Source organism: Hippoglossus stenolepis, chromosome 14, assembly GCF_022539355.2.
Source record: "Hippoglossus stenolepis isolate QCI-W04-F060 chromosome 14, HSTE1.2, whole genome shotgun sequence".
NCBI classification, from domain to species: domain Eukaryota; kingdom Metazoa; phylum Chordata; class Actinopteri; order Pleuronectiformes; family Pleuronectidae; genus Hippoglossus; species Hippoglossus stenolepis.
In genome coordinates, this window is record NC_061496.1 from 16,965,415 (window position 1) to 16,981,381 (window position 15,967).

At 41.0% G+C, this 15,967-nt stretch overlaps 1 protein-coding gene across 2 annotated transcripts; it reads right to left on the reverse strand.

Annotated features, from left to right (window-relative positions):
• Positions 1-365: 365 nt before the first annotated feature.
• On the reverse strand, positions 366-15,377 carry sh3gl1b (SH3-domain GRB2-like 1b). 2 transcript variants are annotated; one of them, XM_047342883.1, is made up of 10 exons: positions 14,987-15,377; positions 10,294-10,362; positions 8,282-8,354; positions 8,050-8,193; positions 7,806-7,939; positions 7,538-7,696; positions 5,310-5,413; positions 5,064-5,197; positions 4,351-4,398; positions 366-3,102 (listed from the first exon to the last, which is right to left on the reverse strand). In XM_047342883.1, exons 1-10 carry the CDS (start codon positions 15,029-15,031, stop codon positions 2,909-2,911), a joined length of 1,104 nt encoding a protein of 367 aa, XP_047198839.1. In that variant the 5' UTR covers positions 15,032-15,377; the 3' UTR covers positions 366-2,908. The 2 variants fall into 2 exon arrangements, with proteins under 2 accessions (XP_047198839.1, XP_047198840.1); XM_047342884.1 differs by lacking the exon at positions 4,351-4,398 and having other exon boundaries at positions 14,987-15,375.
• Positions 15,378-15,967: the final 590 nt, after the last annotated feature.

Below are 15,967 nucleotides of genomic sequence, written 5' to 3' on the forward strand. Positions count from 1 at the left end.
TCGAATTTGGGGATCAAAGGTCAAGGTGGCTATGACCTACAGAACACCTTGAGGGTTCACTTACACTCAGGATGAACTGATTAGACTTGAGTGGTCAAAGGTTGAGATCACAGTAGCCTCTCAAATCATGTTTTTAGCCTCTTACAACAAATCTCAAGTTTACTTTTAGGAACTGTCTTTGAATTTTGACTAGTTGTCACTAGGTTTGATATCATTGATCAAATGTCAATGTGACCTCATGAGTCTGAAAAAAAAATTGTGGCAGTAATTCTAGTTTTTCATTTTTTATATGCTCTAGTGAATTTAATGGATTTTCAAAGCCATGATTTGATGTCAGACGACCTCAACATTGATCAAACACAACACATTTTTCCTTTTTGTTTATTGTAAGAATGGGTGGAGTTGGGGGGGAAAAGAGAGAGGCATGTACAAATACTTTGATAATAAAAGACAAAATATTGCGGTTAAATTCTGTACTCACGTAAAAAGGCAACTGAAATCTAAGACATACACTTACAAGGTGTAACATAGGACTACATGCAGAGATTAATTTAAAACATTTTAAAGGTCTTATATATAAAAAATAATACTATAGAGAGCCAGAGTGATTTTATGCTGTTCAAAAGAGCATTTAAGACTGATTAAACAAATGCATAGCCCTTTCAAAAAAGAAATCAGTGGGACATTTTTTTTTTCACACAAGGTTTAAACTCTACACAGAAGCAGTTTCCACCGGTGGTTTGTGGACAAAACGTCACATTATCTCAACACAACATGTTCAGGAAACTGCTGTAGTGTCATAAATGTGCACACATGTGCACACATGCATTTCAACTTTACACAGGAAAAGTGCCAATGGCTACAAATAAAACCAAAAGTAGAAAAGAAAATAAACTCAACCATTGTCTTTTTTAGGTAGCTAGGTTAGGTTTTGGTTGCTGTATTAGTTGCGGTATGTTCTCCCCTTTCTTTTCCGAAGGCACTCACACAAAGCTAACAAGGACTTTTTTTTTTATTACAGTGTGACCCAGGCAGCACCTCCTACAGTCTTTTAACTTTGCCCTGAACTTGATACAAGCAATGAAATGTTGTACGATCAGAGATGTAAACATATGTAGACGAGGACCAAACTAACGTCTGGCAGCGTGGAGTGAAGGACAAACACAAATAACAGGGGGAATGTAGCAGACACATTCAAATAGTATTTTTCATTCATTAAAACTACCCCCCGAAGACAATCGGACTGATTACACATGTTTGGTAAAGATTAATTGGTAAAAAGGGTTCTCCACATTATACCAATTATCATTTTTCCCTTGATGTTTTCCCTTTCACTCCAGGTGTTTCCCTCATACAGTACAGTGTACTAGACTCCACATGCAGCTTGTGCCGACTGTGACTCGATCCAAAACAAGAAACCAGCCTTGTCTTAATAGATTAAAACACCCGTCTGAATCAGCCCATTACACTAACAAATAAATCAAATCAAAGCAGTCGTCAGTGATCAGAATAACAGGGGTCGTTCAAACGGCTTCAAAGCAGAAACGAGGTTCACATTCTCAAACACATGAGGGCAGATAGAAACAGAGGGACAATCGTTGAAGAATATGAGTGAGAGAGTCGCTGCCAGCAGCGTCGTCTAGTCAGGCACTGCAAGGAGTAAACAGGTGCCTACAACAGGGCTCAAAAGACAAAGGGCGTAACATGATAACACAAACAGACCCAACACTACATGAATATATGGCTGTTTGAGAATATCCGAGCGCACTAGGCGATATGTTACTATTACATTTTATAAAGACTTTTTGGCTCTGTCTTTTCTATCAAACAGACTAGCAGACAAACGAATAATCATTCTACACACACTTGCCTTAAGTGACAAAAAGGTGCAAGGTCTGCATTAAAACTTTGGGTCATTGTATAATGGCGAAGTAAGTCTGTCACACACACACATCAATCTCATCTGAGGACCAAGGTGCAAGTACATTTTCTCACATATTCGGTCCGTCTACTTTTAAAAACTACTGTGGTGAGCTGAGACTAATACCAATCAAATACTGAAATGATAAGAAAAAAAACCTGCTGTTGTTTTGTGACGCTACTGTAGCATCATCAATGCACAGGTGAGAAAAAGAGCGTTAACAAAACGTGGAAACTGTCTAACTCACAAATCTGAGATACATTTTGACTCATCTTTCTCGTTAAAAAGGCGAAACAGTTTTCTTTTTTTAGATGCAGGTATAACTACATTTATGTTCATGTGCAGTCACATTTTAGTTTATGTGAAAGTAATTCTAAGTCACGCCAACAGGAGGCAGCATGAGCCGCTGGCCAAATCTTCTTAAAGACAAGATAATCGTTTCTCAATTTTGAAATGAGAATGATTTTCAGTCAGGTTACATCAAACATATTAATTAACTGTGAGGTTGGAGTTGGCCTCTCCAGTCTGAAAACGGACTTTGACACTGGTGACCAACCTGAGTTTCAAACAGTTGTAACTGTAGTTGAACAAAGACAATAATATAAATGCATCATTCCAGTCCTCAGATTCAACACAATTCTCTTTACTATATCAGTAATTTGTAGTTAATGAAAAAATATTGCTTAGAAATGTTTCATCAGTTAATATTTCCTACTATCGGATAACAAGTGATGACGTGTCTTGTCCATCTCTAGATCCTTTTACCTTTGGGTGAAACAGGTTGAAATTCTTCTCTGGACTCTGAAATGTAACCAACTTCCCCCAGAACAAGATGACAAAAAGTGCTCGTCTGTGGTCACTGGTGCTGAAGGTGAAAATGAATCTTCTGCGGATCATCCCTCGGCTTGACTTTCCTCCCTCTCTGCTATTTCTACTTGCTCTATCCATCTCCACCAGTCTCCTCTCAGCTCTCTCGCTCTCTTTGTATTAGTGTGGCAACGGGACGAGGACGTCGACATAGTTGAGGGGGAAGAACCCCGACTGGCCGTTCAGCATGCCCTCGTACCAGTTTTCGTCGATCTGATTGGTCAGGGTTATGATGTCGCCCTCACGGAAGCCCAGCTCGCCCTCGTTCTCCGGATCAAAGTCGTACAGCGCCTTACAGCTCGGCTGCTCCGGTGCTGAGGAGACAACAAGCAAGGGGAGAAAATAAGAACATGATGGAAAGAGAGGTGGAAGGATTCAGGATAAGCTCACACAGTGAAGAGCCACAGCAGCCTATCAAAAGTCACATGGTTTTATACACAAGTACACATTAATATTAGTTAAGGCAGATCGAGTGCAACACAGCACTGCAAACAAGCTCAACAGCGCTGACAGATTTTATCCATGACCAAAGACAACCATATCCTATGACACCAGGTTTGTGTGGGACTTTTCTTCTATTCGTTCTATCTGTTCCTCTGTTACTTCTCACAGATCAGCAGAGGAGAATGAGGCTCCAAACACAAGCTGGCCTTTTTTTGTCGCCAAACAACTTTCTCATTGTGTCAAGTCAACCCCACAGACTGCTGGGTAGGCGAGAGAAGGGGAAAGTGTTGATCTCATTCTCTGTGCTTTTCTCCTTACTATGTTAATTTATAAAGCCAGAAAAAATGTACTTAAACACTTGGTACTATTAGAGACATTACTCCAAAGGTAGGTTGTATTATGAGAGACTCTTCAGATGCTAAAATAATCAGTTTATTCAACGTGCAAATTGCGAGACATGAAAAAACAGGGTGTCTACAGATATATACAAGTTGAATATAAGATTAAGATTTAAGACCTTTTTTTAATAGCACAAGCAATGAAATATAAGGCCAAGCTTGCAAATCAGTCAGTTCATTAACGAGCTAGCAGCCTGACAAAAAAGAAATTAGTTTAACACAAAGCTAACCAGGTATCAGCTAATGATGCAGCGCATATCAGAACCAATAATTCTTCTTCTTTGGTCCAGCATAAAGTACACAAATCTTGTATTTCATTATTTAAGATTAGTCTCCCCTTAATGTAAAAATGACCCCTAAACAGTAGAATGTATGTACAGTATAATAAAGAGAATCTTGATTTTTCTTTTGTGTCAATAAAACATTAAAATTAAATATTGCCAGAACCAGTCACTGTAGAGCTGTTAATACTTGTCAGTTAAGTCAGGTTACAGTATCAACAGCACAAGATGTGGATTTCATACAATGTCACAAACACACACACACAACGCTATTTAACTACACATGCACAATCAACAACCAATTTTGTGCCGAGCCAGTGAGCGGCAGCTTGTAGCGAACTTCATACGTCTCACGCCAGAAGCTGCACAAACAGACCGTTTCAAGACCATGACTGAAAGTGTGACAGCGAAAAAATGGCCCACACAATCTGGGACTCACACAATCTGGGTTTGCGGAAGGACAATCTGGCTGAGTGAAAAGACGGCTCTGATGATGTCACGGGAAAAAGGAACAGGGTCAGTTGGAGAAAGGCCATTGAGATGACAGGACAGGACACACACACACTCACTCACTCACTCACTAACGGGAACCCCTCCCCCTCACACAGACACACACACATCCATTTTCTCATGGTCAACAACTGAGAGCAGTTGAGAGTCAAACATTCAGAGCATGCCAGCACTTGAAAAAACCTCCAACTGGAGAAAGATAAACAAATGTGTGCTGAATGTTTGTGCACAGTGGTTACAGATCTTCAACAATCAATTGTTTTTACAATTTAGTTTCTGACCGATTTTTAAGAAAGCAGGAGTGTTACTTTGGCTTGGTGCATTTTGAGTCTGTGTGTAGAAACAGTTGAGTCTTGTTGTGGTTATGTGGCAGCTCTTCTGCACATATCCTGTGTAGTTCTTTTGTGTGACTTAGAAAGAGTGAGTGTCGGGGTGAAAACAAAAAATGCCGGACAAAGTTTCTACTGTTCTTTGTCTTGTTCTCTGACACCAACTGTACACTCAGCCACTTCATCATTTCAACTTTAATGGTTAGTTTTATATTATTTTACAGAAGCGTTGGTTAAAATTACAAAATGTTATTGGTCTACAATTCATTTTTTAATTTGTATTTGTTTTTAGAGCCTTTCAGTTGTTTCTTACCTGAGTTACATGAGGGTGGAGGTGCCATTGATGTTGAGTATCCGCCGTTTGAATGGTTGTCCTCTCCAAAGTCATAGATAGGTTTGGGTTTGGGTGTGTATTCACGTCTCGGTTGAGACTGAGCCTCATTCATCCTGTTTAAAAAAAAGGATAAATGGAAATGAGACTTGCATCATGAATAATAAATATAAAGCTCCGAGCTGCACCGTACAGTATGTTGGTATTTGTCGAGTTTTATTACTGCACCTTTCACGGAGTTTGTCAGAAAGCTCATCCAGCACCTGCACAGCCTGTCTGTGGTACTGCAGCTGAGACTCCACCAGAGACGAGAGCTGGCTCACCTGCTCGATCTACTCAAACAAACACACACACACACATATATATATATGTAAGACAATCAATGCTTAATCATATGCTGTGTTACCAATTCCATAGGATAAACTGTCCCAAATAATACAGATTACACTGCACCTTCAAGATACATTATCATTAAGATCATGTGTAATAAATATTGTGAACATTTGTTTGACAGAATAATCATAACTCATGGTCTGCTATGCTTTTTTGAGCATTTAACCTCATCTCAAGATAATACTAAATTAGGATTATTTGATCCAACTTCCGTTTGCACGGTCAAAAATCTTTCTCACTCAAATTTACCCATATGTGGTAGTTATAGGAAACAAAATGAAAGAGACCCTACAGAGTGAAAACAGGAAACATGGAACAGGCTGACTTCCTCTTGGTAGTAGTAGTCATATTCACATTGGCAACTTGCCCTCAATTTTACTAATCCCCTGCTGAGCTGTTGTGTAACAAAAACACACAAATCAGTTTAGATGTACAGGCACTCTTCAGTAGGTAAAACTAGCTAAAAACGTGCAGTCTAATAAAACAATAATAAACTTTTTTTGTCAATGTACTGACACGGTATTGTTCCGTTATACTGACAGGCGTCTCTATTATTTTGTCCACCCCTTTAGATCGAAGAACGTCAGCCAAAATAACAAAAACGCTTCTCTGTACAATGTAAAACAGTTCAACAGCATCCAAAGTGGTCAGAGTGTTGAATCAATTCTTCTCTGTAACAGTTTCCACCACAGACTATAAATAAAGATAGACGCTGCACCTCCATTTCCTCCCACTGTTCAAAACTTAAGCCAAAATATTCAGTACTTAAAGTGTACCAACCCAACCTGATCTTTTTCAAGATTACAGGTACATGCACAGTAAATACAAAGTCAACTACATAGCTGAGCCAACGTGACCGAAACTGACCCGAACCAGTTATTGTCAGAACAGGGCCCAGCGTGCTCAGGTCAAGTATCCACACTGTAGTTGTACCAACAGTAATGAACTGGCACCTGAGAGAAGGATCTCAGCTGTTCTGTGCTCCTGTGCCCCCTCACGTAGAGGTGTGTTCACTGGCTCTCATGTACAAAGCAAACAAAAGATCTCACTGCTGAAACCAATGAGTGATTAAATGTTATAACTGTTCAACTACAGCTATGTAAAGAATGCTTATCTGCAGTGCCAGTGTTGTTTGTGCTGAATGGGTGTGTTTCACTGATCTTTACACGTGAAACTGTAGCTGTGTATTTGTCATGTGGGTGTGCATTGGACAGAGGCCTTCCACAACAAAAGCTCAGGAAAACTCTACAGCGAAGCAAGCGATAAAATGTTTGACATGATAGTCGTAGCAATAAATATAACACGAAGGTCTAGGCTGAGAATAATTGCCCTTTAAATGTTTCTTATTTCAAGCTACATATTAGGGACTTTTTCCCTTTGACCTGATCTTAAAATTGCATAAAGAAACTTCAGATTCCGTATTTTTAGACCACAATTGTAGATTTCTTTCCACTGTGTTCAAAGAAGGTAGATGTCACCAATGTCACTATAGCTGCTTTCAGACATACACTGGACTCTGCAGATCTCCGGAGGAGGCACATGTTTGAACGCAAATGTCCAAGTGAGACGCTAGATCGCAAGAAGTTTCCACAGTAGAATTTAGTCGGGAGGAGCGAGATTTGCCGGAGCCGCCTCACAATTCTCTGTTTTCTCTTCTTCCGACAGACGAAGATGTCAAGAGAGTTTGTGGTGATAAGAGCTGACGACAGTGTCAACATGAAGACATGATCTCGGCAGTGGAGTCAATATGTTGCTTTCTGCCTCTGTCTGTTGCACCCGGCTGCTCCACCTCTCGCCTGCATAATGCAGAGGATTTGATGCTGTTGTGAACGCCTCTGTGCAGAGAACCTCCCGCTGCATTGTGCATGTGTGAAAGGTAAACTACGGGTAAACTCCAGAGACAATTCTCTGGATTTTACCAGTAGGTAATGTCTGAAAAGGGCTTATGTTAAATATAACTATAAGAATATATTTGACGTCTTAAAGGAACTGGTCTTGAAATGATGCCTAAAAGGATAAACACTACAACACCACACACTTAACAGTAACAAATAAATCCTCACATCAGTCTCCAACAAGTTGTACATGCTGGTCTCGGCCACTTCCTTTGACTCGTGAAACTTCTCCAGGGCCTGTCGAACCTCCTCATCTGGGATCTTGCCCTGACGCTTTTTCTTGTAGTCATAGTCCAGGCGACGACCCTCAAGCTTTTTGAGGTGGTGCTAAAGAAATCAGAATGGAATGATAGAGGAAGGTTTTTCTGATTTCTTTTCACATCAGACCATTAGAGGGTTTCCCCATCGTATAACAGGCTCTTAGTGTTTCAGATACCTGTATCTCTCTGAGGTCTTTGTCACAGAGCCCTTGCAACGGATCAATGAAGTTCTGCTTAACATCGATGTCTAGAGAGTCTTTGACTTCTGCCATTCTCTTCATGGACTCTCCTACGTCTACTAGTGCTCCACCTAAACCACACAGACAGAGATTAAAGACTCAGTGACATTAGTGCATTTACAGTTTAAAGCATTTAAAGTAATCATAGCTACACCAGACCACATGTTCACAAACATCTTACCAAAGTTCGTTTCTTCTCCCAGTTCCCGTCCGTATTTGCCCATACACTCTCCTAACAACCCCTCAGCCTGGGGATAACCTGGGTTCTTCACCTGACCACGAATCTTTGACATGGTGTTCAACATGGACAGTTTGGCCCGAGATGCTGGGGGAGTAAGTTATAACAAATGTTAATCACATAGTTTAAACCATTTAAATACATGTACATGCATGTAAACAGATATTGTTCTCACCTGGGTTGGGCTGAAGGTACTCTGATGTTTTGGAGATGACCTCCACTACTGCTTTACTGGTCACATCTACTTTCTACATAACATAACACACACACACACACATACATCACAAGAATACAACTACTGTAGTCACAGAACTAACAAGAATACTGACAGGCAAAGGAGTTGTTCATCACTTGGATTTTTCTGTTCAAAAGGTGTATGAATGCACTTTAAGGGGACATAGCATGCCCATTTACCACAAGTTGATATGGTTCTTGGGTCTTAATGAAATGTCTGTAACATACTTTGGTCAAAATACCACAAGGATCATTTAAACAGCACCCTTTTTACCCTGTATAAACAGCCTCCACAGAGCGACCTGTTTGACTGCCTGTTCCTTTAAATGCTAATGAGCCAGCTCCCCTCCCTCTCCCCATGATTTTAAACGATATAAATTACATATTTTATATGATATAAATTATCAAATATGCATCCCATACTTGTATTCCTTGTTGTCCTGGAGTTTAATTTCCCAATCACATAATTAATGTCCCCTCTGCCCATCCCTACAAGCACAGAGCAGACAGAGAGAAGAGGGGGGGCATCATCATTACCCAACCCCGCATTCAGGTACAACAACCGAGAAGCAGAATGCGGCTGACCTATATACAGTCATGGGGCTGACCAGCAAATGCGTCCGTGTGAACAGCGGCGGCTCGAGAACGGCGCTGCGCTGCTGCGGCCTCGCGTCGACCGCGTAACACTGTAACCAGCGAACTACTGTAACCGGCGAACTACTGTAACCGCATAGTAGGCTGAACATGCAAGTCTTCACACAGCTGGCAGTGTGGAAGACGGCGCGAGCGCCGTTTCACAGCCGCCTGGCTGTTCAGGAATTCTCGCGCTGGTCAGCCCCATAGACTGTATATAAGTCAGCCGCGATTCTGCTTCTCCGCTTGTTGTACCCGTTGAATGTCGGGTTCGGGGTTGTGCTGAACACTGCGGAGTCCTCCCACAGCGGGCTGTGTGGCGCTGACACAAATTCCAGCTCACGACGAGGCGGTCGCCAGCAGCTGCTGCAGCCTCCCAGTCCCAACGATCCAGACAAATGCACATGTGGTGAATCCGGGCTGACCAGCGGAGAATGCTCGTCCTGTGAACAGCCGGCTGCGTGCTGGGAACGGCGCTGCGCTGCTCGCAGCCTCGGAACGAGTAACAGGTGGGGCGGGGGGGCAAGACAGTGGGAGACTTCAGTGTATTGTTACACACAATACCCAGGAAGCGCAATCGAGTCGCTCACATGACGTTGACTTAGAGGAACTATAACAAACAGTGTTCCCAAGTTTTGGGTTGGTAGACATGCCAGATACCCATTAACCTGTGAACACTAACAAAGTGGAATTTGCATGCTATGTCCCTTTAAGGTATTTTAAAAATACATATCAGTACGTTCTTTTCTTTTTCTTTATTTTCTAAAGCATTTTTTCTCGATAGGACAGCGCTACTGTGAAATGGGGAGAGAGTGGGTAAGATACACAGCTGGGGCCAGGTTCAAACCGAACCTGCAGATGATGCAGGAGGACCCAAACCTCCCTAAACATGGTGCACCCTAGGTCACCAAACCTGGGCTCCAGTGCAGAGTTTAAATCTTATAATTGGTTGTTGTTTTTTGTCCAAATATTGAATTAACTATATTAGAAGACTAGATGTTTGGCACCAGTTAATTTGGGCTTTTTTAGACAAAAGACATGTACCGTTTATTGTGTAACTCACTGATTTTCTGTTCAAGCAGCTGATTTCATCAGCTGCTTGAACATTTTCAATGTCATCAACACAATTTCTTTATAACCACTGAGGTCAGAAAATTTGCTCCACCAACCAAGGAAGACATGAAGCTTTAAATTAGTTGCACACATCAAGAAGTCCCACAAAAAACACCAGCATGTTTGTGTACTGAGGGAAACAATCAGGCTCACAGCTTGGATTAAAGACGTTTCTTATTTAAGACCACAGACAGATGCCTCTCTTACCCGTTCCAAGTCTCTGAAGTCATCATCTAGTTTTGTTCCTTCTGCTCCTCCGACTTTCTCACTAACCATCTAGAGGGAGAGAGAGAGACGAGTGCAAATGAATTAATGCTACTCATGAGGTTCTGATTTAAGGGGGAAACGAGCCTAAGCTTATATCGAATTTAGACGTCAACATGTTTGCTCTGTGTAGGAAATGCAATCATGGACACATCTTTTAGGAACATGTATGGGAGGAACGCAGCATGCAGTAATGATTGTGCAAATCTAGCCGTTACACTAACTCCTCTGGTGACTTAAACAAGAGTTGCAGCAAAACACTAGAAACAAAAAATCCACATGACAAGTGATTCACACTTGCCTTGCTTTACACTTTGCAGGATGAAAAAAAACTGGACCAGCTCACTCCATTATTTCTATCTCAGTAAAGACAATATGCTTCAACTTAAGCAGACTGAAATATTTTGATTGAAAGCACATGTATTTCCAGTGCGATCTCTCAGCCACAGAAAAAAACAAAAGAAATGGAAAACAGACGCTTTCCTGTTCATGTACAGTATACGCATGGCTATACATGATTTTTTGGCTAATCTTTAGAGTGACGAGAAGTGTTTCTCCCTTTTTTAGAGACAGAAATCAACAACAAAGAACATTTGCATGTACTGCTCTGACAACTTAACATAATTAAAATCTTATCTTGACTGCTGTGTCCATGAGCTATGTAGAATGAGCAGAAACACAATTCCCATCCATTGCCAACACTCAGATCATAAAAATCCTACACAACTACAGACGTTGGTTGCAATCTGTAGACTGATTCTACAAAGGCAAAAGCAAACCACAACAACTAATCTAAGCCTTTCTTGTGTTTATGCCATGTTTCCAGGCAAACTGACTCACTACACCTTTGTAGAAATAAAACTTCAGTCAGACCATGCCATGCTGTTATGAACCTGACTTGCTCTTGCTCATTGACGTTCTGAGGTAAGTTGTTACATCCCCAGTTAATCTTTAATGATGTTGCGCTGCAGCATTAACAGAGGGAGTATTTCAATCTGTCTAGACAGTTAATGAAACACCAAGAGAGAGATCCTGACAAAGGAATAAAGAAGTTAATTATTTTAGCCTTGTATCTGTAACCAGCTTGAAGCAGTGCCCTGACAAAGTTTCATATAATGCTCCGAGGCATGTTAACAGTGAGAGATTCTTTTGGCAAGTCGAACTATATTAAATTCAGAGAATGTATATTTGTAAGGCCTGGACTGCAATATATACAACTTTGCAGATTGCCAATATGAGCCTTTCACAAAGATAGGTGTATCAGCGTGTTTGCAGTTATGCACCAAAATGAGAACTTTATTTCAAATTTAATAAGAAATGCAGGAAAGATGTTTTAAGTGTCAAATATCAAGCCTCAATTACATGTCTTTAAGGTTGGATAATGACATCACATCGTTGACATTTTTGGAACGTGTACATATTGACTGATTGTTGTCAGAAAAATTTCATATCGATTTCTATCAAACGTAAAAAATGTATATTGGTCAGGCTACTTTTCTCCCCTGTCCTTTACTTCAAATTACCTAATCTACGATTGAGCAACAGCACTGCATTTCCTACATGACTCAAACTGCTGAATTGCTGTTGAAGGCAATTTTGCGATTACTGGAATAACCCAGACTTTGACTCTTACGAATAAAGCTTATTTGTGTTATGATGGGTGACATTCATATACCAGTACACAGAGTATACATCAACACGTGTTTATCTACTCAAAGATTCTATTATAACAAATAGAGTTGAGGTTACTCCAGCACCTCAGCAGCAGCTGACTGTCTTTAGCTTCACTGTCTAGTGTCAGGATATTGAGGTTATGTTGCTGAATCTCAGCTGTGTGCAGAAAGCACATGACAGGGGGCCTTAGGGGATTCAGGTCACAAGTAAAGATACAGCCTCAACTCTCAGTCTACTCAGCCACCGTCCAAGTAAAGTTAAGATTGCAGACTGCCGACCTTATACTTTTGATATCTTATCTTTCTAGGTACATAAACCAGCCTTACAAGACTTCTGGTGAAAGGTGATTAATTGAACTCATGATGATTGTTTCGTTTGTGTTATAAGCCACTAAACTTAAGATTTTAGTCTTTTCTTACTTTGGGAAGTAAAAAACATGAAATTATCAGAATAATCTGTTGGCCACTTAACACCATAGCTTTATTAAATGAGATCATCAAGTCCTCAGACCTGTGTAAAATGTTATTTACATGCACACAGGCTCAAATGAATAGAGCCTAAAAACATCCACAAAGGGTGATCATTGTGAAGTTTTGGTATAAACAAAACACAGCTACACAGAGAGATCAGTCTACTACAGGTATCCTTTTCATCATAATGACAGGGTATTAGTTAAATGGTAGTACACTATCATAAAGGCATAGTCCAAGCTCCTGTTTGGATTTAGATGACGTCAAGATTTCAAGGCACAGAAAAAGGTTGTCTGACAACCAAGATAAAGAGGGTAAGTAGCAGATTGGTGTAGATTCAAACAATTTTGACTCAAACATGATGGCTAAAGTTAAAGCCTTCATATGTTATAATAAATCTTAAGCACAGATTTGAAAAGGTAAACAGAAAACTTGTTGTTAGAAGCTGCACACTGCTGAGAAATTACGTCACTAACAAACCTGAAAACTAGGTCAAAGTAGGTCAGAGATGAGATGCAGAGTCAAAGCTGTGACACTGCAATACATGAGAAAATTACACTTCAAAAGGAAATGATGTTACTGTGACCAGACACCCAAAGTGAAGGTGTGATAGTGATTACACAGCCTTTCTGGTCCTATGTAGAAAGATAGCCATTATTCTCATTACATCAATGGACCTTAGCAACTGCTTTGACTATTAGATATATTGTTTGGATTAGATTTTTTATTAACAACCACTGGATATCAAATTGGCAATATTGGCTGCTCAAAAATCTTGACTGTAGTTGTCCCGCACCGGTCTATTAACTGGCCGTCTCTGACAAGCATTTGCTGTTGTTGTCAGGAGTATTGAACTGAGGGTGAGGACAAGAACAGCAAGGCTTCGGTAGTAACCGGTAGTATGAACTGAACAGCTGATCAGTGAGAACCACAGATATAGTTTGTAATGTGTTGGATTTTAGCTTCGGATCAGCTGGTTCTCTGAGTCAGCATCATCTATTACAATATTGTAACAGACAACTTAAGTTCATCTTCTGGTTTCCTCTCCTCCAACCATAAGTTTACTCATTTTCAGTTCTACATTGAAACAGAAGAAGAACCAGGAGACGTTTCAATGCATAATTACCTTGATAAACTGCAAATTTACTCATAAAGCCAATTGGATACAGCTTTAAATCTGTCATCTCTATTCAGGACTAACATCAGCTCACACTGTCACACCTGAAACCCCTGAGTATCATCTTTTTGGAGCGTTTCAGTGCCCTTTGAATGTAAAATGTCGGGTTTTTTTTACAGATTTTGTTTAGTTTCTCAGAAAAACACAAGGTAATTTCCACAGCCAACTTCCTGCATGCCTCCAGCAGAAGAAAATCAGAGCTATGTCAAGTGTTATTGACTCTCATGGAGTTTTGGCAAGAAAAGCAGCTGCATTGCAGTCAAATAAAGGGAAAGCACAGTCGTACACACTCCCCCCTTCTCTGCATCGCTCCTCAGCGTCAATTCTTCACGCACAAACCGTCTCCATCACATTTACTATTCATTATCACTACTTTCACTACCACCAGGCCTGACATGACAGCTTGTGGATCGGAGTTATTTTTCCTCGCAGTCAAACCTACAGGGATCTGAGTGTGTTCCTGTCAGGAAACTGGGGCAGAAACCAAATGTCTTTCCTGCTTAGATCAGCAGGGGAAGGAAGAAAAGAAACTCCAAAAAAAAAAAAAAATCTCTGCCCGTCCCCACCCATAACCGAGAGAGCTGGCTTACATTAAAAACATCGGTGTTTTTCACCTCCATGAACAACACTGGCATTTCTAATTCTGAGGTATTTATATCTCATCTAACCCTAAATATTGATCTGACTCACTTCAAACACTAACACGACACACAGCTGGGAAATAATCGGAAAACTCAGAGGAGCTTTACAAAAACAGTTTGGATTTGACTGCATCAGCTTCACCACATGTTAACATTCTGGTTTAGATTAGTCACTACTTTGTCCTGTGTTGTTTTATAGTCGCTCACCGGGAGAGACCCTGAGGCAAACTACACCAAGTGCCAGAGTGCCTCTTGAATCCGAATCGTTGCACAACTGCATGAGAAAAACTTGAAACTACATACATATCGAATAGATGTGTGTGGTTATAGCTTGATACCGCTGCTCAACATAAGTTAAAGTTAGCTTAGAGCTAGTTCCACTGACGTTAACGTTCTAAAAACACATGAAACGATGCCTGTTAACTGCAATGCTAGCTGTAAAAGAACAGGGACGTCTAGATATAAAACAACCCTGATAGTTTAAACGCAGACCCGAGTTGTTGTTTTTTTGTTTCATGTAGTTAACACACAATAACATCCACATTGACACAGCGTTGATCAACATTAGCCAGCCACAGACCGTTAGCTACTCGTGCTAATGTCGAGGCTAGCTTGCTAACGCTGCCTTGACAGCCGCTAGCTAAAGAGGAGAAGAGAAAAAAGTTTCTGCAAACCTGGCTGGCTTTATAGAACTGCTTCTTCAGGCCCGCTACCGACATCTTGAGCCCCGGCTTCCCTCAAGCTCGGACGAAGTAGTAAAATGGGTCAACGACAGGAGCACGGCTCGCGGAGCAGTCGGTCAGGGAGAGGGGCAGAGATGTTTATCAGGAACCATAGGAGCGCACAGCCGTCACTCCAAGTCGGGACACGCCAACTGACCACGTCCACGTCGAGGGTGCCTCTCCCCCGCTGTGTGTCTCCTGGGGTGACGGGGCGAACCGTGGAGAAACAGAAACAGAAACAGAAACCCTCCGCTATCAGCAACACTGTCTCCGGACCTGGGAACACACCGACAGCTACTGACACACGGAGCAACAGACCCGCAGCGGCCACATTGGGGAAAAAAAAAAAAAAAAAAGTTTCCCCCAGTTCACTCATCAGATTTAATATGATGGTTGAATTGGTGCACGCCGCCCCCTGCTGGAGGGAGCAGGTAATACACCCGCCTGTCTGCTGCTGGCCACACGTTCCCAGTCTCACAGAACAGAGGTTCCCAGACTTGGAGCCCCAAGTTTATTGTGTATTCTAGTACTTTATTGTGTTTCATTTACTTAGGGAGTATGTACAGTTTTTAGTACATTTTATGTTTATTACATTCTATTTTTATTATTTCTATCTGTTTATTGCTACTTCGCTCTCAGTGCAATGCCCTTGACATTCTGCTGTAACAATAATTTCCCAATTTGGGATCAATAAAGTACATCTATCTATGTATCTATGTATCTATGTATCTAGCTATCTATGTATTTATGTATCTATGTATCTATGTATCTATGTATCTATCCACCCATCCATCCAACTAACTAACTAACTAACTAACTAACTAAAATGCTTTCAGAAATGCACTGAACACCAGAGATCCTCCGGACATTCTCCAGAGGGGCTGTATGTGTCAGCACAAATGCCCGAGTGGGAGCCTCCGGAGTTTCTGCTGA

Coding starts and splice junctions, on each gene's coding strand:
- sh3gl1b (XM_047342883.1), bottom strand. CDS start 15,031: ATGTCGGTAGCGGGCCTGAAGAAGCAGTTCTATAAAGCCAGCCAG. Junction 7,697..7,805: donor AAGACCTCAGAGAGATACAG/GTATCTGAAACA, acceptor TGATTTCTTTAG/CACCACCTCAAAAAGCTTGA. Junction 5,198..5,309: donor TCTGACAAACTCCGTGAAAG/GTGCAGTAATAA, acceptor TTTTTTAAACAG/GATGAATGAGGCTCAGTCTC.